This window comes from Thamnophis elegans, chromosome Z (genome assembly GCF_009769535.1).
Source record: "Thamnophis elegans isolate rThaEle1 chromosome Z, rThaEle1.pri, whole genome shotgun sequence".
Classification (NCBI taxonomy): domain Eukaryota; kingdom Metazoa; phylum Chordata; class Lepidosauria; order Squamata; family Colubridae; genus Thamnophis; species Thamnophis elegans.
This window is the reverse complement of record NC_045558.1, coordinates 109,077,257-109,103,382: the sequence shown is the minus strand read 5'-3', so window position 1 is coordinate 109,103,382 and position 26,126 is coordinate 109,077,257. Positions and strand designations below refer to the sequence as shown.

General features: G+C 35.3%; 1 protein-coding gene across 1 annotated transcript; it reads right to left on the bottom strand.

Moving 5' to 3' along the window:
* Positions 1-9,804: 9,804 nt before the first annotated feature.
* LOC116521299 (cytosolic phospholipase A2 gamma-like) lies at positions 9,805-24,594 on the bottom strand. The gene is made up of 14 exons (XM_032235985.1): positions 24,577-24,594; positions 23,845-23,961; positions 20,842-20,984; positions 19,585-19,783; positions 18,220-18,328; positions 17,450-17,590; positions 17,063-17,116; positions 15,871-15,930; positions 15,374-15,493; positions 13,624-13,749; positions 12,651-12,758; positions 11,820-11,974; positions 11,194-11,362; positions 9,805-9,962 (listed from the first exon to the last, which is right to left on the bottom strand). The coding sequence occupies exons 1-14, from the start codon at positions 24,592-24,594 to the stop codon at positions 9,805-9,807; spliced, it is 1,677 nt and encodes a 558-aa protein (XP_032091876.1).
* Between the last annotated feature and the right edge of the window lie 1,532 nt (positions 24,595-26,126).

The following is a 26,126-nucleotide window of genomic DNA, read 5'->3' as shown; positions in this document are numbered from 1 at the left end:
GAAGCCTATTTTCAATGATTCTTCAATTTAATTCTTCAGTTATGTTCTTAGACACCAAGTTGTGAATCTTATATAAGGATCCATAACGTTGATAATGGACATCTGTTTGATTTAAGCCTGGAGCTTCTTATTTACAAGTATAATGACTGGGGAATAAGATATATTCCCCAGTTATATCTTAATTGACCACAGGGGAAATGTTGACATTTATAAAACTAGTATTGTAAACATCTTCTGATTTTCTGTTTCCAGAAATTTGTTTTGGACTGAGGCAATATGATATAAACTTGGCTGCACACTTGGCTGCCCAACTTGGCTGGGGTATGTACTTACAAAGGAAGAAATTAAGCTGACAGATACTTCCAGCCCAGGTCATATCTTGAGTGAAATCACTTATGAATAATTTAATATGTCACCATACGAAGCTTATATGTGGTTTTCCACACCATTAATTGATGCTTAGGATCTTTTCAAGTATTAGTTCAATTAAGAACTACTACTACATTAGTCCTGCATTATTTCCAGTTTATGGACTACTTTGAAAATAAAGCACAAATATTGGCAAGATGAAGGTATATACAAAGAAAATACATATGTACTTTGATGTCCTGAAACCTTTTGATATGTTTATTGCATCATAGGTTTTGCTTCACTTTTCATTCTTGATCAACTACCAGCTTGTTCAGTCTTCAGAATTGTCCTGCTTAGTTTCAATTTATGGAGAGAATATCTTTATCTGGTTACTCAAGGCTGATGCTGATTTTATCGCATTTAAATCAATTTAGTCAAGTCAATTGACAAATTTCTGATATTTTTGAAATTTTTGACTGGAAACTGCTTGAGGCAAGTTTCACTAAGGCAATGGGAAAATCTTAGTCTAAAATAGAGAGATCTATCTGAAATTGTGTTAAAATGCAGTAAGTTTGTATCTTTGATATTGAGGGGGATGGGGCATTGTATGTTGACACTGCCCAAAATTTAATGAGCTATTCCATATTGTCTAGCTTCTCAAGATTAATCTCTAGAATTTAATGAACACAAGTATTCCATTTTTAAATGGGAAACTTTCTGCTAGCCTAATCATTATTATCATTATACAGATTATATCAAGGCGCTCAGAATTCCTTGATAGTGAGACCTGAGCCTATTTTCACTGGCAGAAGGTTGCAGGAGGCTGTTCCAGCCAAAAACAGAGCTCGGGACTCCGTTTTCACTGGTAGAGGATGGCAAGAGGGTGTCCCAGTTGAAAACAGAGCTTGACAACCCATTTTTGCTGGAAGAGCACTTTGGCCACAACAGGCATCCCGCCTCCAATATAAGTGACATCATGCTAGCCATGCCCCCCTTGTCCATGGCCATCCTGCCCCCACTCCCAGGCTCAAACACAACATTGATGCAGTCCTCTATGAAATTGCATTTGACACCCCTGCTTTAGAGGGGAGATACAGAGACAGTTTTCAGCAGGTTCTGACCAGTTCTGGAAAACCGGTAGCAGAACTTTTGAGTAGTTCAATGAACCAGTAAATACCACCTCTGACTGCCCCCCCCCCACCTGCCATCCATTCTCTTTCTCCTGAGTCCCAGCTGATTGGGAGGAAATGGGGATTTTGCAGTAACCTTCTCTTGGAGTGGGGAGGGAATGGAGATTTTACAGTATCCTTCCCCTGTCAAACTCACCAAGCCATGTCCACCAAGCCACACCATGCCCACCAAGCCATGCCCACAGAGCCAGTAGTAAAAATGTTGTATCCCACCACTGGTGAGATGATTCAAAGGGAGACACTGCAGAGATAAAGCTTTTCTTCTAGATCCTGAGAAACAAAGTTTTTGACAGATGGGATCTACTCTTGCTGGCAGGGAGAAGGTTCTCTCTGCCAGCACGAGCAGAACAGGCTTGTCCTAGTGGAATTAGACAGTTCATCAAATAGCCTGACCTATGCCATTAAAGTCATAACCAAAAACTTGAATTGCACAGAGCAGCAGACATAGTCAATGAAGTTTGTGGAGCAGAGATATAATATAGGCAATCCTAGATTGGTCTTGCCGCTAAACTTTGAAGCATCCAAAAGGATTTCAAGTTTCAAAGTACTATATTATAAAAATGTACATATAGTACATTTCTTTATTTTGAAAAAAAAAAGTTCAAATCTCCAACTGCCTGACTAGGAAAGGATAATTCCTTAATTAATTTTAGTTTAATTGAATAATAAAGGAAACATTCTGCAATACTCATGAAAATGCAAGTCCATATTATTAACATTTCTTATATTAACAAAAAAAAAAAAGAAACAAAAATTTCTCTAAAAAAAGAAAAGCATTTCCAGTATTAGTAGAATTCATTTCAAGAACATTCCTTTTTCATGAGGGAAAAACATCTTAGAGAGAGTGGGGAGGGAGGGGAAGGGGGGAGGAGAGAGGAAAGATTACAGGGAATATTTCTGTTCATTCCATATTTAAAGGGCTTTTTTTCAAAACTTCCTTTACCTCTCTTTCTTAAACTATATATGAGTGGATTGACCAGAGGTGTTAAGATGGTGTAAAAGCAGAGAATACTTTTTTTTTCTTTTGGTCTGTCATGCAAAATAATTACTGAGAAATTATGGGCTATCCAAACAGTCCAAATGTGTTCATTTATAGTGATAGGTATAGAAATATTTGTAACACCCATATCTTACCCCTATTTCATCAGTAGCCTGGAAGAATATGTAATTATTGTATGTTATTTTGCTCAGATTTCAAACTCATTGTTTTTATTGTTCAGATAGAAATTGGAGAAAGGATAAATCTGAACTAAAGTGATTAAATTTAGAAATACTGATTCATCAAGTACTATCAAATGTTTAATGTCTTAGTATTTTAAAAAATAGTTTGCTATTAACAAGTCAGTACAGTGTGATTACAACTGAAAAGGAAACCAAGTCTTCCTTAGTCCCTTTTTATTTTGTTTCATTGTTAAAAATCTTCTAATCTGATTAAAAATCTTCTAATCATATGGCAATACCTACAAAATTCAGCATTTCTTGAAATTGCAGATTCTCCTATGACTAGTGAAAATGCAATTTCCTCTTGAAAACATAGCTCAAAATCTGACATTTTAACTTGCTGAATAAGAGAATTGAATTTCTTTGTAGGCAATTTTTAGTGAGCATCTTTGGCGCTCACTGCCATTTCAAATATAAATTTTTGTTGCATACAACTGGGTTTTGGCAAGTCATCAACTCTGCATAACAAAGGAATTTATACAAAACAATCCTTGCTACTATTCTGTCTGTGAAAGAAATTTTACTTAAGACAATAAGGCATTTTTTGATGGTTTATTGTTTCCATGTGTTGTTCAGTATAGCTCACTTCCTTTCTCAAACTTTAAAAAAACATATGTTTCCCTCTTTTCAGTACTAAACTTTATTTAGCAGTTTATAATTCCACCACTACAAGGGATCTTTGTCTTAGTCAATCAGATGCTTGGAATAAATGGTATATCATGGCAAATAAAGGTAATACGTCATCTTTAAAAATATTGGCTTCATTTTATGGATGATGGACCTCTCCTGTTAGCTCTCTTGGATATTTTTATTTGTACCAGACTGAGAACTTCATGTGCTCAACTTTGCTTTTCTTTGGCTACTGAACTAATTTATAGTTTTATACTTTCCTTTCACTGAGTCCAGTTGCCATGAAAACAAATTTTGAATGAGCTAACAAAAAAAAAATGAGTGTGAGAAAGCACTAGCTAGATGCTTCTTTTGGCATTCCCATATTAGGTTGATGGACTGTGGGTAATTCATCCTGAGCTCTTTTGTTTTGAAACAGTGACAGAAGAACATTGTTTCTTCTGAAAGTTTATTTTCCATTTAAACCCACTGCTTGTGTTGGTAAGGTTTGTAGCACAGAATAAATGCATCCAATAAAACTTTACTTTACTTTTACTTTAAATTTCTTGATCACACACACCTTACAGATTAATATGAACATAATTCTTATTTTAAGAGAAATTAAGTGCACAGTTCTTTAAACAATGTCCAACAATTATTCATGAGAATTGCAAATACAAAAAAGGGGAAAGAATTGTGGTGCTAGAACTTATTATAATTCCATAGTCAACTGAACTGAAACAAATTTTCCATCATTTTCAGGGATATAGAAATTAGGAAAACAAGTTCTTCAAATCAATGTTTCCTCCAATTTGCTATGTGTAGAAAAATATTTTGTGCATCTTTCCCAAGCCAAGGAAAATTTGGGTATCTAAAATATGACTAAATTATAAATACACGTAAAATGTTTGAATGTTATAAGCATGGAGGGTGGGTCTTGACGTTGCTATGACACAACATGCAATCTTGGGGCTCCAGGATTGCTGTCGATATCTCTGTTGCTGGATGATCCTTTTTGGATCTAAACCATTCTGAAGGAACAGTGACAGTGAAGGGCATGTCCTGCTGATCTCAGGGGCATAATAAAGCCCCTAATTGATCCAGGAAAAAGCTCTTTTTGCCAGCTACAACAGAAGCAGCCAATATGGCTGCAGAAGGTGGGACAAGCCCCTGAAACGGAAACAGTGCAGGAGAGACAGTGTGCAGAAATGGTAAGAAAAATCTTTATTACTAGAAAAGAAAACCCAAAAGACTCAGAGTTAAAATAAAATTGAAGACAGAAGGAAATAAGTGGCAAATTTACCCTGGTTTAAAACTGTGTTATCTTTTCCACTTTAAATTTGTTTGTTTTCTATGGATGGACTTTTTACAAATGCCTCTTACTTTTAAACTGGACTGGTCTTCCCCCCCCCCCCCTTCTTCTATAATTTTCTCCTTTTTTGTGGTTGTGGATTAAAAGCCTCTTTCCTTGCAAGGCTCAGCCAGATTGTAATCTTTACAAAAAATTTTCTTTTTCCATAGAAAAACTCTATCTGGAGTTTGGAGCTTAGAAAAGAGAGGCAACACAGAGAAAAGATGTAACACTGCCATCTAGTGGCTAGAGGCTTGGCAACATCTGATATTACAAAGCTATCGGCTTTGTTTACTGAAAGAGTTAGTGGGAAAAACTTCACTGAATTTGTTTGAAACCTAGCAAAAGCTTTCAATGTCTTAGAGGCAGTGTTTATAACTTGGAAAAATTGCACAATAGGAAGAAGAAAAGGAACTAACATTGCAAAAAATATTTAGAAATTCCAAAACTCTTAATAACTACAGAGAGAATTGAAAAGAGTGTTTATAGATCAAAACACAGAATATCAAAATACAGAAAGTACAGAGGGAAGAGTTGAGAATACTTATAAAACAATAATGAGATTTGAGGACAGAGTTCAAAAAATTCCAGACATATGAAAGTGATAAGAAAATTGTTGACGTTGACAGCAAATCGAGTGTGGAGGGAAATGATAAGTGCAAAATACAGAAAGCAGAGATCGATGAACTGGAACTCTATCTCAGATGTCAAGACATAGATGAAGAAAGGGGAGAAATTTGGCAGAAACAATGAGTGTAATTTCAGCAGAAGCACCAGTGATAACAAAAGTCAAGCAGATGAAAGGAACAGATGGAGGGTTTTGAATTCTTATAAGATTGTCAAGAGAAGTCCACATAAGACTTAACAAGAAAACACTTAGAATACAGATTCTACAAATGGCAAGAGATATTGGACTGCACTATTTCTGGAAGGATACAGGATGATGAATGAAATGTCACAATAAAATTTAGTTAAATATAGTTAAACTTTGAGTGTATGTATAAGATAAAGTAACAATAGCTATATACTAGATTGATAATATGAAATTCTATATAAACTGTAAGTGAGGATGATGGAGATGAGATTGAAAAGACTTTTTATAAAAGATAAATAATTCTATATAGAATAGAATATAAAGATGTCATTGGATGATTTCAGGATGATGTAATGAAATGCCATAATATAAATTTACCTCAAATTTAATATGCCTCATATAAAAAGGATGTAATAATAGCTATGCTTAATGGATGTTTAACAATTATAATAATTTATATAAATGTATCTTAGATTGATGATATTAATAATAGAAAAACATGGAATTGAAAATTATTAGAAAATGTTATTAATGGTAAAACAATAGAATGACTTAGAATAGGATACAAAAAAATCTTTATTACTGGATATATTGAAGATGATACAATGAATCATTATAACACAAATTGATACATATTTAGAATACCTTGTTTAAAATGGTGAAACAATAGTGATAATTAAACAAATGAAGTACAATAATAATGTATAAAAAGATATTTGATTGACAATATGTGATTTTTGATAAAGCTCAAGTGATGACTATGGAAATGACGCAGAAAGATATTATAACCAAGCAACATACTGTATGTAGTTGAAGAGGTTTTTATATTATATGTTTTGTGTGTTTATGTTTGTTTGAAAATTAAAATTTAAAAATGTTATAAGCATGCATATGTATGTATGTATGTATGTATGTATGTATGTATTATAAAAACTAGAAAATATAGGCTTTTGGGGGAGGAGCCTGTCGCCGACGGGAGCTCAACGGAGCTCCTCTCAGAGTTCTGGTCTGTATATCTTATAAGATCTATAGATATCTCCCCTTTCTGGCAGAAAGGGGCAGGGAGAAGGTCAGTCGTTAGGATCTCTTTGTAATTCACAGCCTTTTTTTTCGCTGTGAATGGAGAAGAGGTTCAACATTAGCTGAGCTTTTACTCCAGCCAGTTCTTCGCAGCTGCTTTTTTGCAGCCCTAGGCAGGTTGCCCCCCCCCCCAGGACAAAGCTAAGCTATTTAAAAATTAATCCGGGCGGGGACCATTCCTGAGGAATTTCTTCTATTATTATCCAAAATACCAGCTTCAATTTTGTAAAAGGCTCCCTTTTCTAGCTGCGTCACAAGATGGCGATCTTATAGCTTTTGTGTTTGACGTGACGTACTTAGTCAGCCCTACTCTCCTGAAGGCTTCTCCGTATTAACTGTTAAAAGATTAACTGAGGGGAGCAGAGACTTTGATTGTTGGCTTGCTTGATTGCTTGTTTTTATTTTTTATTTTTTTGGAATGGCTCCCAAATCTAAGCAGAAGCGCTTCCTTAATAACACATCTCAAAAAATTGCTATGAAGTCGCTGCCCTTGCCTCCTACGCCCTCCACTGGAGATTTGTTAACACAAGAATTTCTTCTCAAAACGCTTAATAATTTCAGACAGGAAATTAATCAACTGATATCGGATTTATATGATCAATTTTATGCTAAAATTGCTCAAGCAAAGGAGGATATGATCGGAGTAATGACAGTTATGACAGATTATATTGCTGAAACGGAGGATAAATTGGAACTTTTGGAAGAAACCAACTCTAATTTGACATCTAAAATCCAAACGTTACAACAGGAAATTGAAAATGCTCAAAAACAACTTGTCATGATAAATTATAATAAGACTGCGTTTGCAATAAGAGTTAGAGGACTGCGTGAAAAGGAACAGGAGAATTTGAAACAGATCTTCTTTGAGGCTCTTAGCCGTTCGGTGGGAAGTCCAGGACTTAACTTTGATTGGCAGATCCAAAAAATTTACCGCCAGAATTCGTGGGTAGCAAAACAGCGACAGCTTCCGAGGGACATAATTATATATTTCACCACAAGGGAATCCAGAAATGTGATAATACAGAGGCTTTACAACAAGAGGCTGAGAATTGATGGACAGGACTTGATTGTTTTTAAAGAAATACCATCTCAAATATTAAGAGCAAGGAGAGACTACATTTTCTTAACTGAAGAACTCAGAAATTCTCAGATTCCATACAAATGGGAAGTCCCGGCTGGCATTACAGTTACATTTGAGAATCAAAAACATCGCTTTAACTCTGTCTGTGAAGCCCGAGAATTTTATTACAAGACTTTGAAGGCGGGACTTCCTGATTCATCCGGACCTGGAGAGAGACAAGGAGAAGGAGAAGACAAGCAGCGGGACACGTGGCCACAAGGCGGAGGCTTTCCTCTTCCGGAAGGGCAGAAGAGTAAAGAATAAAGACTTAGCGATGCTTTTAAAACTTCATGATTTCTGCCTGGTATAAAATGGAAAAGTTGTACATCGATGATGAGATATGGAGGCTGAAAGAAGCGCTGCTGATTGTGGACATATATTGTATATAAGATTTGTTTGAACTCTAACTCAAATTGCGCATGAATTATTTTCCTAGGCGAAGAGAGCGGAGATCGCGATCTTCTTGAGTTGTGGTTTGGGACGAACGGAGTTGGGAGCTGCGTGGGAGATGGAAGGGTAGCGAAAGCTTAACTAGACTACTTGGGGCTAGAATGCAAGCTGATGTTTGTATGAATTGCTATTTCAATATAAGGTTAAGAAAGATTAGTCAGAGAGTCTCCAGGAAGGTGGAGTAAATATGTGAGGAGCAATGGACGCGGATAAAATATATATGTGGACATGGGTAAAGGCAGGGTGGAAGGTAAAAAATTTACACGTGGATGTGGGTAAGGACAGAATGGGAGGTGTTGGAAATGAAAAATGAAAGAAGTACTTGAGTTTAATGGTTTTATAGAAAGGTTTGGATATTTGGATAAAAAAGAGATAAATTAAAGGTCCGAATAGATAGATAAAGCAATGAGACCTTTAGTTGGAGAACCCCAATTGATTAACTTACCTGGCTTTAATAGAGTTTGAAACCCTGCAAGTAATAAAATAACCGAAATTTGGAATGAGGCACATTGTTTAAGATTTACAGAGGATGGGAAGCTGTGTTAATGTAGCGGGTTTATTGATCTTTCTTGTTTTTCTTTTTTTTGTGTGTCTTTTTCTTTCTATTTTTTTCTTTTAATTTTAAAGTTAGTTGGTCTTATTACACTCCAGTGCTTGTTAAAGAACTATGCCGGGTATGGGACCTGGGAAGCCGTAAGGGGGTTAGGGAGGGGGGATTATAGGGGGGAGGGGGGAGGGTGGAAATACAGTTTCAATTCTTAGAACAATAAGAATGCACTTGTATACTGTTGCTCGCTTTTCTTTTTTCTTTCTTTCATTTTCTAAAAAATAAACTGAATAGATTAATTGTAGGGATACACCAAAGTGAGGAGTGGAGGGAAAGAAGAGGGAGAAGTAAAGAGGGAGTGAGAGGGGAATGTAAGGAGGGTGAGATGGAGGGAGGGGGAGATGTCTGAGGGGGAAGGGAAGTAGAAGAGGGGAATGTTGGAGGGGAGAAATGAAAGTTGGAGGGGAAAAAAAAAAGAAAAAAAAAGAAAAAAAATAAAATAAAAAAATAAAATAAAATAAAAAAAATAAAATAAAATAAAATAAAATAAAAAAATAAAATAAAATAAAATAAAAAATAATAATAAAAAATAGAAAATATAGCAGTATTTCATAAAAAACCATAAAACATGTATCGCCAAGTGATTTCTTTTAGTCCCAATCACTACTCCTTGCAATTCTTTTGTCATTAGTTTTTTTTTAGAAATGGCTAGCTAGATTTATATCTAAAACAAGATTACAATTTACAGTCTTCTAGTTTCTAGTTATTGTCTTAACTTCTATCTCAAAATAGATCTCCCTCTTTAATTTTTTTCCATTCTTTACTTCTCTGGATAATCAATTCTGAATTATTGAACAATTATTAATGTAAAATTTTACTTTTTTATAATGTTAGCAAAAATCACAAATATGCATGATCCCAAACTCAATAGATATTAATTAAACCTCTTTCAGGGGAGGAAGGTAAACTGCATAAAACTTCCTCGGTATTAATAGTTAGTAATAGTATTTTCTGTTGGAGAACAAGCTTTTCATCAATCAATATATAATGGAAAACATTTGCTTCAGCAGTTTATAAAGTAGAGTCTACAATGTGCTTGATTTCCTCCAGAATCTTTTGCTGAACATTTGCTACATTCTTCTTTGCTGCAATAAGCAACTTTTCAATCTCTTCAACAGAATAGTTCAACTTGAAAGTGGAGAATTCTTCTCTATATTCAGCAATTTCACCTAAACATGAGACAGAATTTAAATTTTTTAAAAATAAATTAGGAGGCAAAGTGTCCATAAGTTATCTGAATTATACAAAAAAAATTATATTTCACCAAGAGGAATTATTACAGTCTAGCAAAATAAAGAATGCTGTTCATCACCAGGTTTCAATCACCTTTAATTTCCTTGGACAAAGTAAATGTTGTTTAGAAAGTATAAAATTAAATAAAAACAATTAGTGACAATAGTAATAATTAGGGCAGCACTGCTTTTCAAAGGGGCACTACATTTCAAAAGTGGCCTGACAAATCATTCCCTTTAAGCTGCTTCCTCAAGAATATGGTTCCTTCATATTTAAGAGTAAGAAAACATGCTCATTTGCTTTGCTTACTTCCAAATACTTTTAATATTAGAAAAGTCTTCCAATTAGGTAGCAAAAATTGCCAAAATATTTTTATACAGGGATGTTGAGAGGTTTCTTCAGTCCTGTTAGATCTTCCAGGTAAACTAGACAGGAAATGGACAAAATGAACTAATTATGTCTTATTGCAAGGCTACATTTATAGAATCTTGCAAATCTGAAGGCACAAACTTCCTGCCTTCATTGTTAACATGTCCATTAAGGCAAGAGTTTACTAAATGTTTTTCCCTAATTGTGTTCTTCTTTCTCATCTCTGTGTGCTTCCTAGGCAGCATCTCATTCTTTCTTTTCCCACAATTTATATATTAATTACAAGCATGTTGAATTACTGGACATGACTTTCAGGTGATCTGCATAGTTTGTTTTAAAAAATCATGGCATCTCTTTATTTCAAGAAGTAAAATCATGTGCCAAGGCATTGCCAAACCTGGATTACAGAGACCTAGCAAACTCTACAACTAATCAGATTTAAATTGGACTATTTTATAATGTTAGGAGGATTTCGGAGAGTGGGATATTCATATTTCAAAAACCCCTTACCCAGATTTTGGCCACCACCAATAAAACAAAATATTTGACATTATAAAATCCTGTTTTGACTTACTAAAGAGGATTTAATTCTGTGAAACATTTTTATAGAAAAACAGAGAGAGTAAAGAAAATACAGCATTAGAGATGAAAATATGTCAAAATGATAGATATAAGAATTAGAGAGAAATTGTTGTAGTTTAAGCATTAAGAGGATTCAGAAAATGTAACATATTCAATATTGTTTGCCTCCAATGCTTTTTTCACATTTTTCTCAAATGGTTCTCATTTCCAGGTTACCTGGGCAGTTGATTTTGTTGAATAATGGACAATGTATAATAGTTGGTGTGTGTTCTCCTCTGAAGATGTAGCAATCTAATGGATTATCTAGATCTTGTAATGCATTCTCATCTATTTTTGGAAATGGAATTGCATGTGCTTCACAATATTCAGCAGCTTTTTTAATTGTCTAACCAATGAAGAAAGAGAAATCATTAATATAAAGAAATAGATGCTGGCTAATTAGAATTAATGTTTATAATTATTTCTTGTGTTGCATTTAGAGTCTAGACTCTGAAAGAACTCAACCCTGGAAAGAGGAAAATAATTTATCATGTTTCTCTTCAATAGTCTAGTAATGCCAAAACTTTATCAGAACTAGAGAATACTAGAATATAAAGAAATTGTGCTAAAGATTCTCCCATATAAATATATAATTTTATGAAAATAAATTATCAAGAGTTAGGTACAGCACTGCCAAGGAAATATCAAGACGAGATTTTATCTACGGTAATTCAAATTCAAATTCTCTTCTATTACTTTTTGAGTATCATTTAAGTATACAACAAATAAGATATGTCCTGCTGAATCATGAAAACATTATTCTTCAACTGAATTCTAGGCATGTATTATTTTAAATGATTTACCAGAAAAGGGTCTCCAGCACTGAAGTCAAAAGACAGAATCAACTTCACCTGCCTCTCAGGACGCAAAACCGAAGGATACGCTGTATTTATAGTGAGACCAGCATCAATTAAAGATACGATGGGATTGCTTGTGAGTTCAGGAAATTTAACATCAGCTAATCATATGAAATGAAACAAAATATTAGTGATAACTCTTTATTACACCAACTAACTTGTTAAACTGGCTGTATGGCAAGAAACCTGACATTATTAAACAGTTTAACTGATATATCTAATTCCTGTAGAAGCACTGCTATGAATATGCAATGCTTAGAGCATTGAGAACTTATACACCATACTTTTGCAGAAGTAGTCAATTATATGGGAGCATTTTTCTGCAAAAGAATTTTGTTGGACAGGTACATTGCCTATTAAGTAAAAAAGGAGGAGCATCTTAGTCCAAAGGTGAACAGCTATTATTTCCCCCATTGGTACTACCCTAAGATAAATGAAACACAAATTCCTTGTGTGTCCAATCACACTTGGCCAATAAAAAAATCCATTCTACTCTACTCTATTCTATTCTTAAGCAATCCTTCTTGCTTCTCTCTCCTCCCTTCTTTTCATGTTTACGTACATTGTTAGATGACATCCAATGCAAAATTTCTCATACTGAGTATTTTCCAGTTCTCCTAAAAGGACACAGGAATAGAAGGCAAATGGGGGGAAATTTATAATATCCCCAAGATTTATATATTTGGTGTTTTTAATGCAAGGGTATGGTAATTTTCTCAGGTGTGATCTTACAGATATACATTATACAAAATGAATAGTACAAAGATTATAACTTACTACATTGGTATAGGAAATTATGGGTGCTACCCCAGGACCAATTTAAAAGGCACAAACATGTTTTTTTCACCATTTTAAGACATCTCTTATTGAACTCATTGGTAAAATCTAAAAGAAATGACAGTGAGAAGTAGGAATGAAAAAGATAAAATTATAAACAGTTGAAATGCCAGCTATTCCCCATTCATTTTCTTAATATTTTAAATCTAGATGTTGCTTTTCTAATACATGGTACTAAATATTAGGAAATAAAAAATTGAACATGAAATATGAAAATATATGGAATATATTTATTATTTTGCCAACCTTCTATAAAAAGCATGCTTAACATCTGTTTTTTCCATTGCAATTTATAATCTCAGAAGTGCAATATTTTCATTACACTTTACACTGACACAGTGTAAAGCCCTATTGGAATCCTTATGAAAAAAATTTAAAGGTAGATGTGTCCAAGGTAATTATTCACTTGAAAGAGACCATTTGTAATTAAATTGCTAGGACAATGAAATATTAGTCTTCTATTATTCTTTTAACTATACTTTGTTAAAATCCAGCTTTTTCAGAAGGTCTTTAAGTTAATAAATCATTAGAGGAAGATCAACAGAATTTTTATTATTGCTTACCATGTTTATAGTTTTGTTTTCCAATATTTAAAGATCTAAATATGGCTTTTGTATTGTTTCATTGTTTGCTACCTAGAACCTATGAGATGGTTTGTACATCTATTAAAAAAACCCAACAACACAAAAACTTTAAAGAAGCCATGCATTATGGATAATCATTAAGGTTTTCCTGTCAACTCTTTCTCTGATGCTATTCTTTTTGGTACTCTGTAAGTTATAAAATATCATAATATTCTATCCTATTGATAGATAGTATAGCTTTCTATTTTTAAAAAAATCCATTAAATTCTGATTGCCTTAAGAAATCTAGAGGCTCTGAAGAAGAATGAAATATCATGACAACCACTTGCCTCCAAAATCAGCATCCAAAGTTTGAAATAATGTTGTGTACTGTTCTTTTTTTCTCTGTTCATCTGCAGAATACCAGGTCTCACGCATTTCTCTGATCAACTGATAGCTTTTGCTGTATTTATAATCTTTATAGAAATGGAAGATGGGAATTTTAGTTAACTAAGCAGCTTTTACTCAATAAGCACATTCCATGTATGACATACACTAAATTTACATTTGGTTTGGGCTTACGAGGAAGCATTTAAGACAGCAAGCCAATTCAGTTCATCTAAATCAGCAAGACTTTCATTTCAACTTTCATTTCAGAAGAATAGACAGAAAATAATTACTAATTATTTAAATATTTAAACCTGGGTCAACTGGGTCAACTAAAGTTGCAATCAGTAACTTAAATTGAGATGGGATGATTTTTAACAGTTAGTAGCAAATTTTATTCAATGGTCTTGGATACAATTATTTATTTTGACTCTGAAGCATTTATAGACTATTCAAAGCTTAAAACTGAGTTTTTTCTAATGGCTGGTAATTTTGGTTTCTTCTAGGCCAGGAGTCAATTTTAATTTTTGGGATTGCAGTATTGTAATATAAATTTAAACTATTGTAATATATAATTTTAAATCAAATGACATATGAAATGTTTATATTGCATGGAACTTACTTTTGAATATTCTTCCCCCCGCCACTCTGGTTTATTAAAATCTTTACTATCTCGATATCGTCACATTTTCCTTAGGATCAGGTAGATAATATACAGTATATAACACATATTTTCACAGGGAAATTATCTTCTTAGAAATTCTTATTGTGCACTCTGTTTGTTAGATTGTTGGTCCAAAATGGAGAGTATTTGACCAATCAAGTTGTCTTTCCTTTGGAACATTATTCCCTAAAAGACTCATAAGCCTCCTACAACAATGATTTTGACATGCACTGAAGACCTGGATATTCAGGCAAGGTAAGTCCCTTATAAGATTTTGCTTCTGCATTCCCACCCTGCCCCCAAGTCCACAATGCATATAATCTGCTTCTCCAGTTTATTGTATTATATTGTAATTTGTATTCTGTATTCTGGAATTGGTCCATCAGATAGCTGAGTTGTTGTGGAATCAGGCAATATTGGAATTGAATTAAATAAATCAATGGAATTGAATGAAACTACCCAAACAAACACATATACATACAAATAAAACCATCTCAGGCTTAAATATGTACTTAATTCAGAGAATTCTTAAAATAAATATACAATTGAAATCTTAGGGGGTTTGATGGCTAAAGGTTTGATGGCTAAAGAAAAAATCTGTGATTTTGTTTTCATTTTGGTAATTTCAGAAAAACTTTTGTATGCTCAAAGATAGGAATACTGAAAGAATGGGTGCTGAAGTTCATAGAATTGACTCAAGTAGTACTTTAATCTATCTTGTCTAGCTTTGTTTCCTATGTGAAAATGACTTTTTGCTAGAACTCCCAAAATGCTATATTAATTTGGGGATTTGATTATTATAAATGTTTATAGAAATACTGGGTATTATCAAATTTTAGATATAAAAATTTAATATATTTTATATATGTAACTGTCAAAAAACCCTTGGAAACTATTTTTGTTTTCATTTTTTATTACACTGCATCTTTCCTTACCATAAAATTTTCCTTCTTAATATTTTTTTAATGTTTTACATTTTCTAGAAATTTAAGTGTATAAAAAAACCCCAATAAAACCTTTATTTTTATATAGAGTTTATATTAACTTACCTTTCAAGATATTTTCCAGGTGATGAAATTTGTCTAGTCCTTCTTTATCTGTAGATTCCAATAACTGCAGTTCCAGGAGTGTCTGATAGCATTCATAGAGCATATTAAATTTCTTAATGTCTGTTTTTTGACAATTGAAAAGATAAGAAAAACAGATTAGTATAATAATAGAGTTGGAAGGGACCTTGGAGTTTACTAGTTCAACTCCTGCTCAATCAAGAAACTCTATACTATTTCAGTGAAATGGTTGTCTCTTAAAAAGTTCTAGTGATGTTTAAGACATCAGGCTAGAAACCAAAAGACTTTGTATTTAGGGCCTGCTTTAAGTACAAAAGCCAGTCATTCTCTCTCAGCCCATGATATCACGCTCGGGTAACAAACCAATCCATTGCCACCTATGGATGAATATTTGCTTGATCTGAAAAACAGGCTGTGCAGCAGAAAATGCTATGGGGGAGAGGAGTGAAAGAAAGGGATGTATTTGCAATAAATCTTACCTAAATCTTTTGAAGTTACGTCCTCTGATTTCTCATATTTGCCAAAATCTTTTAAAGCATCTTAAAAGATAGATGAATACATTCTTAGCTACAACAGTTTACTTTTTCTAGCACAATATTGCAATGTAGTTTTAAACAAACAGAAAGGTGCTTTAATCAACATGTTGCCAAAATGTTTGACTCTCTCTATAATTGATTCTTTTAACCATAATACTTTCTTGACATTTATGATGCTTTGTGATGTATTAGTATTAACCTTGGAATTCTACTACTCTATGTACTGTACATTATTCCCAGCACTGAAAATTTGTATGAGAAACGAGGAAATAGGAGCCTAGAATCAACTAAACCAGTCTGTTTTCTACTAGGCATTCCATTAGAGCTGACCTTTTTTGCCATCTATAACTACAATAATTACAGAAAGAGAGAGGGTATAAAAACATATCTGGAGAATGCAATTATTGGATTATTATTTGGAGAATAACTATAGTCAGGTAATGAAGCATTTACAAGAAAAAAAGAAGTTCAAGGTCTCCAGGGATCAACTCTAAGCTACATATATTATCTTCTATTGGCAATCTAGGAAATATCTTTCATATCTTTTACTATTTAGGACTAGGGTAAACAGATATTTTGTAATTCAACATTCATAAGCCTTAACTGTGTGATTACAGATAATGGAATTCATAGATTTTAAAGCTACTGCCATAGGTTCTAAGGTTGGGAAGTTGAAACAGTTGGCTCAATACATGTAACTCAGCATCAGTGGTGGGTTGCAGGCAGTACACCCCGGTACGGGCATACTGGTGCCTGCCTGGAGCACTGGTACCATTCCGGTATGGTGCTCCGGAGGGCTCACCCACCCACCTGAGCTCCTTACCTATTTGAGCTTTCAGCGCTTCCACTCACGCACACAGAGCATACAGCACCTGCGCGATGCTTTGACAAACAGATGGAGTGTCACAGAGGCTTGCAGAGTCTTGACAAGAGGTAAGGATGAATGCGCATATTGCATGCATATGTGCACACACTGCACACATTCATGTGGTGGATGCCAGGCCCCATTGCAACTGGTACGGGTTAGCGTTAGGATTAGGATCCGGAACCCACCACTACTCAGCATGTTTGTGATCTCCACTGAATCAAGGACTCATCCAATATCACACTAATCCAAACACAAAAAGAATGATACCTGATATAGTCTTTGAAATCTCTTGCTCGCCTCCAAGAGCACTTCCCCACAAACCTAAAAATAAGGAAAATACCTTTCATATTACAATCTAGGGTTTGCAATAGATCCATTTGTTTTAAATAGACAAAATTCCACCATGTAGCCCAGAAAAATAAAATCAATCTAGCCAAGCACCATCCTTTCTTTGTACCTTGGATTATTATTAATGCCTCTTGGTTATGTTCTTAAACAATTTATTCCAGAAAACTCTTGATGAAATGATTTGTTTGAAGTACATATTTTAAATTTTCAGGGGCATGTTCCCTCTCTACATTTTTATTAAGTAGTTATGCAAATACAAAAAGTGTTTCTTTGTTTCAAGGGCAAAAAAATTCAGATATGACATACCTTGCAAATAGCAAATGTTTTTTCCTTTTTTTTCTCTGATCAGCTGCCCATTTTGAAATATGCTCCCAAAGTATTTGCTATCTACATATGTCCCTAGTCCAGGAATTCCAACCTCATGAGGGGTAAACTCAAACCAGGTACCTGAAAATATTACAGCAAAAAAAGCAAAAATTAACATTCTAATAAAATTAGTACAATTAAAATTATTACATTGTACAGAGCTCGACTTTACCCAAGACTACACAGGCCAAGGTTATGATTAAAATTAAGATAAATGCCTTAGACAATTTAGAACCATGGTATTGTCAATTTCCCTATTCTTATCATGGCATCTGGACACAGACTATTAATTCCCCCAATTTTAAGATGTAGCATTAACTGTAGAAATAAACAGGCTAGAGAAGAAATTAAATTGTATTTACAGCATGTACAGAGGTTCTGATCCAACAGTGTGACCATGTGATTATAACTATTTTTTTCAGATGTACATGGAAGAACTGGAAATGACATTCAGTTATAGTCACTTCATTGTGACTAAGATATTGCCAATGGAAAAGTTCAACTACAAAATTATTATTGCAGAAGTTTGCTGCGCTTTGTGAAGCATAAATCACCAATATATTTCTGATCCTTAGTTAACATAAGATTATTTGAAAATGTCTCATTTAGAAGCTTTGGACAATTGTTTTTTTAGATTTTTCAGTGATTTTAACAAGTAAGAACTTCTGATTTGAACAGTAAAATTTGGAAGTATAGACAAGCATACTTACCTGCATTTGGATTCTGATAAGTTTGCTTGTTCACAGCTGCATAGATAGGATAAGGGTTTTTTCCATTCTCACAAGATCCAGCATGCTCAGACAATTTTCCTTCCTCAAACTGAAATAAATTTATTTTGATTTAATTACTTTTTCCCCTTTTCATTGTTCATTGCTGTATTTAAGGGAGATATTGCCTTGACACATAACATGCAGGAAGATGTGGGTGCCTTTTTTACATTATGTAATTATATTGTACATTATGAGTGTGAATTTATTGGGCTATAATGAGATACAATTAAGATCAAGTAAGGTGCTAATACCACTCTATAAAGCCACACCAGCAGTGGTATTCAGCAGGTTCTGACAAGTTCTGGAAAACTGGTAGCAGGAATTTTGAGTAGTTCAGAAAACCAGTAAATGCCACCTCTGACTGGCCCCACCCCACCTATTATCTGCCTCCCAAGTCCCAGCTGATCAAATGAAATGGGGATTTTGAAGTATCCTTCCCCTGGAGTGAGGAAAGAATGGAGATTTGCAGTATCATTCCCCGGGAGTTGGGTGGGAATGGAGATATAGTATCCTTCCCCTGCCATGCCCACCAAGCACATCCACAGAACCAGTAGTAAAAAAAATTGAATCCTACCATTGGACCACACCTAGCATACAGCATCCAGTTTTAGTCACTACACTATAAAAAAGATGTTGACACTCTAGAAAGAGTGCAGAGAAGAGCAACCAAGATAACTGCGAGACCGCCTACTGCCACATACCTCCCTACAGCCAGTAAGATCCCACTGATTGGGCCTCCTTCAGATGCCATCAGCCAGACAGTGTCGGCTGGCGGGCACCCAGAGGAGAGCCTTCTCTGTGGCTGCTCCGACCCTTTGGAATCCGCTTCCCCCAGAGATCCGGACCTTACCCACTCTCATGGCCTTCAGGAAAGCTGTTAAAACCTGGCTGTTCCGGCAGGCCTGGGGCTGTTGACCTCATTGTTAAGGTCCAGCCCTAATTAGAACGAATGCGTGTCTTGTGAATTTTTAAACTATCGGGCTTTTTTTAATTTTCCTTTCTTTCTTTTCTTTTTTCTTTGTAAGCCACCCGGAGTCCTTCGGGATTGGGCGGCATGTAAATTTTAACAATAAATAAATAAATAAATAAATGAATGAATGAATGAATGAATGAATGAATGAATGAATGAATGAATGAATGACTGACTGACTGACTGACTGACTGACTGACTGACTGACTGACTGACTGTTATATCTGTTAAACTCCTAGGACATCACATAAGATCATCCAGTGGGACCCAGAATCAGAAAAGGCTACTCATTTATTTTAACTATCAAAGAAGTCTGAATATTGTTTTCCACCCACCTTGCTTAGCAGTTTATGCACAAGAAAATAGGACCAGAAATCAGTGAGAGAGTAACATTCATCTTCTGTAGCCTCTAGAACAGCTTTCATTGCTTTATTAACATCCCACTGGCCTTGGACAAGATTTTCAATCTGACATTTAATCACATTCTCTATTTCTTCTGACCAATCTTCATTTTTGTATAAGGTTGGCAAGCACCTTTAAAAAGAACAAACCAAATATCTTTAAAACAATGGAAAAGTGCATGGAAATCATGCACAAAGAGTTTATTTACAGTTCATGCTAAAAAATAAGAAATCTGAAATCTGAATTTTCATTCTGATGAGAAAAAAGCTACATTCATGTAAAAATAATATTCTCAAAATTCTAAATATTAGAGAAAACATTAGAGTTCATTAACAACTTTAGAGATAACTAAGTGAAATTCTCTAATAGAAAATTGGAATACAAATATGGCTTTCAAAAAGGCTTTAAAAGCATGTCTTTAACAGATTTTTAACAATGTATATTCGTGCAATGCATGATTATATATGAATGCTATACAAGCTTTTATTCATTTAATGAAAAAGGCTGTATCCTCTAAAATTTATCCCATAATAAATATGTCAATTGCCATAAACATGTCAATTACCGAAAACCATGCATAATTAAATACTAGGAGGTAAGAATAGTTTAAACTTTCCCAAGCTTTCTGGCGTTGTGAACTGTGGGGGGGGGGGGCAGGTGAGTGGCCAGTGAGGTCACATGCATGTGCAACTCCATTTGCACAAGTGGTGGGCAAAGACAACATGTATGCACATGCTTACTGTTGCTGACCCACTGCTCACAGAAGTGAGGATACCACTTGTGCAAATGGAGCACATGTGCATGTGCTCGCTGCTTTCCCTGCTGCTCATACAAGTGGAGATGCACTCACATGTGCTCATCCACCACTTCTGCAGCTCAGATCTAAACAGCTCATGGCCTGATAGTGAACCATGGCCAGAGGAGCCCCCACCACCCCCACCACCAACATAGCCGGCTTTGGGTCTAGGGCAGCATTAGAGCTTACAGACCAATTTTTAGCATGATACCTTAACTATTACACGAAAATGGTTCACATAAGGGTTATCATTGACTTTCAAATCTCCTTAGTTGTTTTACTTTTGATAATGACAACAGGATGTGGTTGAAATTAAAGATGAATTGATTTAGTAATGTAATCAGTGAGTATTTGCAGTAATTATTTGCTTTCACTGTCAGTATAATAGACTTACCAGGTAGAACCTGACACCCCACCCAAGTACATAACACAATCCAAAAGGTTATATTTCTTCAGCTCTGCTAGAGTGCCATAAAGTGCAATCATAGCCCTCATAGCTCCTCCTGCTCCTAGGACAGCAATATTGGGGATGTTCTCCTAATGGGATAAAAAAGGGAAGAATTAAATACAGTTCTTTATTAGTATTTCATGGAACACTCCATCCAGTTTATTGGATAACTGAATAATACAGGTGTGCTCTTGCCTTATACCTAGATTTCTTTTTCAACTTCTTGATCTAGCCAATAATCCTACAATTCTTTTATCCAAATAATATTCAGTCCAAATCTCTTTAAGTTTCAAAATCAGACAAGGTCAGCAAAGGGTTACAACTTGCTGAGGTTCTTATATTTAAGAATATAAATAGGTACTTCAAACGGCCATGCTTGAAACTTGTTTTAACAATGATTCAGAAGAAATATTTCATAATAAGCATGAGCACAAGTGTAGCACTTTTCTACTTTTTATTAAAGCAACACATCTCTTTTTAATGATACCATAAGACCCTAAAAGGAGGGAAATGTGGCTATTATAAGAACATTAAATTAAAGATGACATTTTAAATCAGCTTCCTTTTTTTCAGGCTATGTAGAAGCTTGAAAAAAGTTGAGCTACTTTAATAAACAACAGAGAAGTAAATTACTTGTGCAAGATACTTCTAGACTGGATGTTGGCAACCAGCAGCTCTCAAGCTGGATGCAACTATTTTGCCCCTCTCCTGCCGCACCCTGTCCTGCCACCAGTAGTTAAATTTTTCAGGAGTTCTGGCTGATCTCACCATTGGCTGGTGAGACCCTTCACCCCTCCTCTCTGAATCACCTGAGAAGAGAAGAAATTTGGTCCAGGCCTGCTACACTCATCATGTTTTTAGGGGTGAATTGTGGCTCCACATTGTAATTTGTGCTGGAAGGAGAGGACCCATCTCCCACATTGTGAAGTTTTGCTGTGCTGCGCAAGGCGCCTCATGCCTCATGCAGTACAGTGAAATTTAGTCCATCTCCCCAAGCACCTGAGACATGCCAACACCAACAAAGGCTGGAAATAGCCTGATATTTCCTGCTTCAGTCTCTTGGGCAGCAAGACCCCTGGATGAAACACCATAAATTCAGAATCAGAGGGGAGAGGGAGAGAAGAAGAGAGAGACATTGGGGAACCGAGAGAGAGATACAGAGAGAGGAGGAGAGATGGGGAGAGATACATGGAGAGAGGAGAGAGGAGAGAGGGAGAGAGGGGGAGGGGAGAGAAAGAGAGAGATACAAAGAGAGAGGGGGATAAAAGGAGGGAAGAGAAAGAGAGATACAAAGACATACAGAGAAAGAGGGGGGAGAGAGAGACACAGAGAAGGGGGAGAGACAGACAGACAGACACACACACACACACATACACACATACATACATAGGGGGACAGACGGGTGGAGAGGGGGAGAGCATGGGAGGAGGAGAGAGATACAGAGGAGGAGCGGGGAGAGAAATACATATAGGGAGGAGAGAAGGGGGAGTGACAGACAGAGAGAGGGGGAGAGGGAGGGAGAGAGAGAGAGAGAGAAGTATACAGGGTGGGACATCACTTGAATCATTTTAGATGTCAAAAGGGTTTTGTGGCTCCTGATGGTTCTCTGCCCTAATGGCTGGCTGAGTAGGTTTAGCTAAAGGTTCATGTGATTGGGTGGGAAGGAGTATTGTCCATGTCAAGTTGTCCATGCCCACCCAGGTTTTGTGGCTCCTGGTATTTTCTTTTCTATGGGAAACTTGTCCAAATAGTTTTTGAGTATTTAAGGTTGCAGACCCCTGTTCTAGACCATTGTCAGTGCATTATAGATTTGGATATACAAAATAATTCTATTGAATGTAGGAACATCTTTTTATACATATTATTTGATATTTTCATTCAAGTATGTTGAATATTTTGATATTTGCATATTTTTTAAAAAACTATTTAACAACTAACATACCTTAATATATAATATTTTTAGTAGTGCATAACTGACATTTTTGCCTACAATTCATATATGGCCCCCAGTGAAAGATAGCAATAAAGCAGGTATTTAGACTGGACCATACAAGCAAAGCCTGAATTTCAAGGAAATAATTTGCCAAATTGAATTTTAAGAATGCAGCTGTATTACCCTCCCAAAGCAACTAGCAACTAGTTTCATCATACTTCTCGATTTGGAAACTAAACTCCCACCCTCTCCCATCATTTCTCCTAACGAAAGAGCTGGCCTCTGCCATATTTCTATAGCTAATGAAACTAATTCTTATTTCCAGAAAATTCTTATCCTGTCCCTCAGCTTTTCTTCCCTTTTTTAAAAAACATTCAGCTCCTTGATGATAGTCATACAAATTCAATAGCTGCAGGCAAATTTCTACAGCTTGACCCAAGAATCAAATAATTTTTTTACAATCCCTCTTTTATTACTTCCCCTTCCTCTCTCTACAGTTGCCTTTTTATTGTTTATTGCCCAATATATTGTAGAGACTTTATTAAAGTGAAGGAATTTTTGACCTTCTTGATAAGAGGAAATGAAGGAAAAATCAAAATCTGGAGAAATTTATAGATAAATGGAAAAAGCTTAGCATGACTACCATATCTGACCTGAAAATATCTGGATGACCATGCAATAGAAATGAAGAGATGAAGAAAGCAGTATCTCTCTCTTGTTACCTACCATCATTTAGATTTTTTTCAACCTGTATGTCTATGGTTGTCTAGGAGATATATTTAACATCTTAAACACTACCATTATCCTGGAAGAAAGGCAATTCTGGAAATATTTTAATATCAATTAAACATGGCTTTCATGTTGGGAAACAGGAGAGCTAGCGACACAGAAAGTCTTTTAAATTAAACAACAAACGCTTAAAATTTGACTTTATTAGATGAAAGATCCAAGATTTTGTGGCATTTATCTTGGTTTGTTACTAGTATCCTCAGGTAGACATATCAATGAAAACCTACCAAATCACACTGCATCCCAAGCTTAGCAAGAGCTTTTTGCACCTTTTTCTTCCGAGCAGTTATAGCTACTTCTTCACCATCTGAGAGAGATTTTGAAATCCGTACTTTGATTTTCCCCTAACAAATACACATACAAAACAATCATGGGAAAAATATATTCAACTTTACTAGCAAGTTAGACAACAAGGGGAATTAATGAATATTTTGACTCTATAACAAACTGATAAGCTGGATCATGGTGGTAGTGATTTGTTCCCTCAGTCTACACATGCAATCCTTTGAAATAATATTGTACATTAAAGTATCAGTTGTCCATGGACTGGATGCCATCTTTCTTATTTAAATTTCCCACACCCAAAAGACAATTAATAGTTCATTCCAAAACAATTTAGACAAGAGACTGATGTGCATCAATTTACATCATTTTTATAAATGTATACTTTGTTTTTATATCATTGTTATCAATTTGGGTATAAATTATGTAAATACAAATAATATTAATTACACCAAAGACACAAACTTGGATTTAACAGATGTCTCTTCCCTTTAATGATCCATTATATTAAAATTTTATGATATTGGTAAGGAAGGAAATGTCTGCATTCATTAGTGTTATTTTACTGCATCCTGTTGACCAACTTTAGTGATTTCATCTTAATATGCAATATCATTTTTAAAAAAAAACAGATGCATTTTTAATTTTACTGATGTGTGAAAATAGAGGGACATTACCTTTCCAGTCATATCCATTTTATATTCCAGGCTTCTTTGTAGGGAACACGGAGTCAGTAGTAATGTTCCTCTGAATGTTCAGATTTTATAAATTCTGGCAACCAATAAAAATTATTCTGTTTATAGAAGCACCACAAAGTTTTGCAGCATGAAATGGTACGTTACAACTGTCCCGTTTCTGGAAGCAGACAGTGCTTAATATTGCCCCAGAAGAGGCTGGAACTTGCTGATCAGTAATATGATCCCTTCAACATTTCTTCTTTCTGCTCCTGGCATCCTATCTGCTGCATTTGATGACTCATTCTATTCTACAAGAGGTCAGTTAATGTGGCATTTACAAGGAAACTAAGACAAACTAAGAGTAGATAAGGCTAGTTTTAGAAAGCCAAGAGTAGATTATTTGGTTGATGTATTCATAGGGAATAAAATGCATTGTGATAACAGCCTCCACCCCACTTCTCCTTCTCTCTCTCTCTCTTTTTATTTTACTGTGAAGCTTCAGATTTGGGGAAATAAAAGTCTAGAGAAGTCTTGGATTGATAGCTTATTTTTAAGACAAGGTGGCTAAGTATTTTTCTGTCTTAAAACACATCCTTCTGCTGGTTGAATGATAGTTGTGTTGCTTCAGTAACTTGACCTTTTTCTCTTTCAGATTCATGCTTTACAGAAAGGAATGACAACCTGATTTCTCAAGTGACTTGTATCTCAAAATTCCTACTATCTAGCACTTGGAACACTTTCAAAGCACAGTTGCTGAAAAACAATTGCACTGTTTGTGTAAAATAGGGGTGGTTGCTTGAATATTTACAGAGCCACACCTCAAGAATGCTAATGAGTCACTTCAGAAGGGATCCAGGGGTGGGAAGATTTCAAGAGCATGCATAGGCACCCCTTACAGATTTTTGATGATACTTCACAACTATCTAGCCTATGCTGCCTCTCTTGTAGCTTCAGACAAAAGGAAATTATTTGTCTTATTGAAGTAACCTGTAAATTAAAAATGGAATGAACATTTTAAAAGGCATGCATCTAGGGTCATTCAGACTTTTATGTCCTGTGGCTTCAATAAGACTAGAACTATTGCCAAGGCCAAACATTTCAACAACCGAATAATCTGAGAAGCAATTGAAATAGAAAAACGCCCACACAGCATGAACAGGAGGGACGATACCTCCCGCCTGCCAGCCTTTTGGAAGCCTGCCCTTATTAACAAACGAGTCCTGAACATGATGAATGACACCAGGCCCACACTCACAAGAGCCACACAGAATATCACCACTAAACATCCACAAAGAAAACAGACAAAAACACAAACTGATGAGGAGGCACGACCCAGAACCAGAAGCCAGACTGCAAATGCACAATTAGCCTCTTTAAAACCCCTCCTACCCTTACATGAAACACCACCCCCCAAACAATCAGAACAGAACACACCTCCACCAAATCAGGACACACCTCCACCCAATCAGGACACAGCCAAGCCCCCACCCAATCAGTTCAAACCCCCACTGGCAGTTAAAAGGAAGAAACAGCCGAGAGCTCACATTACT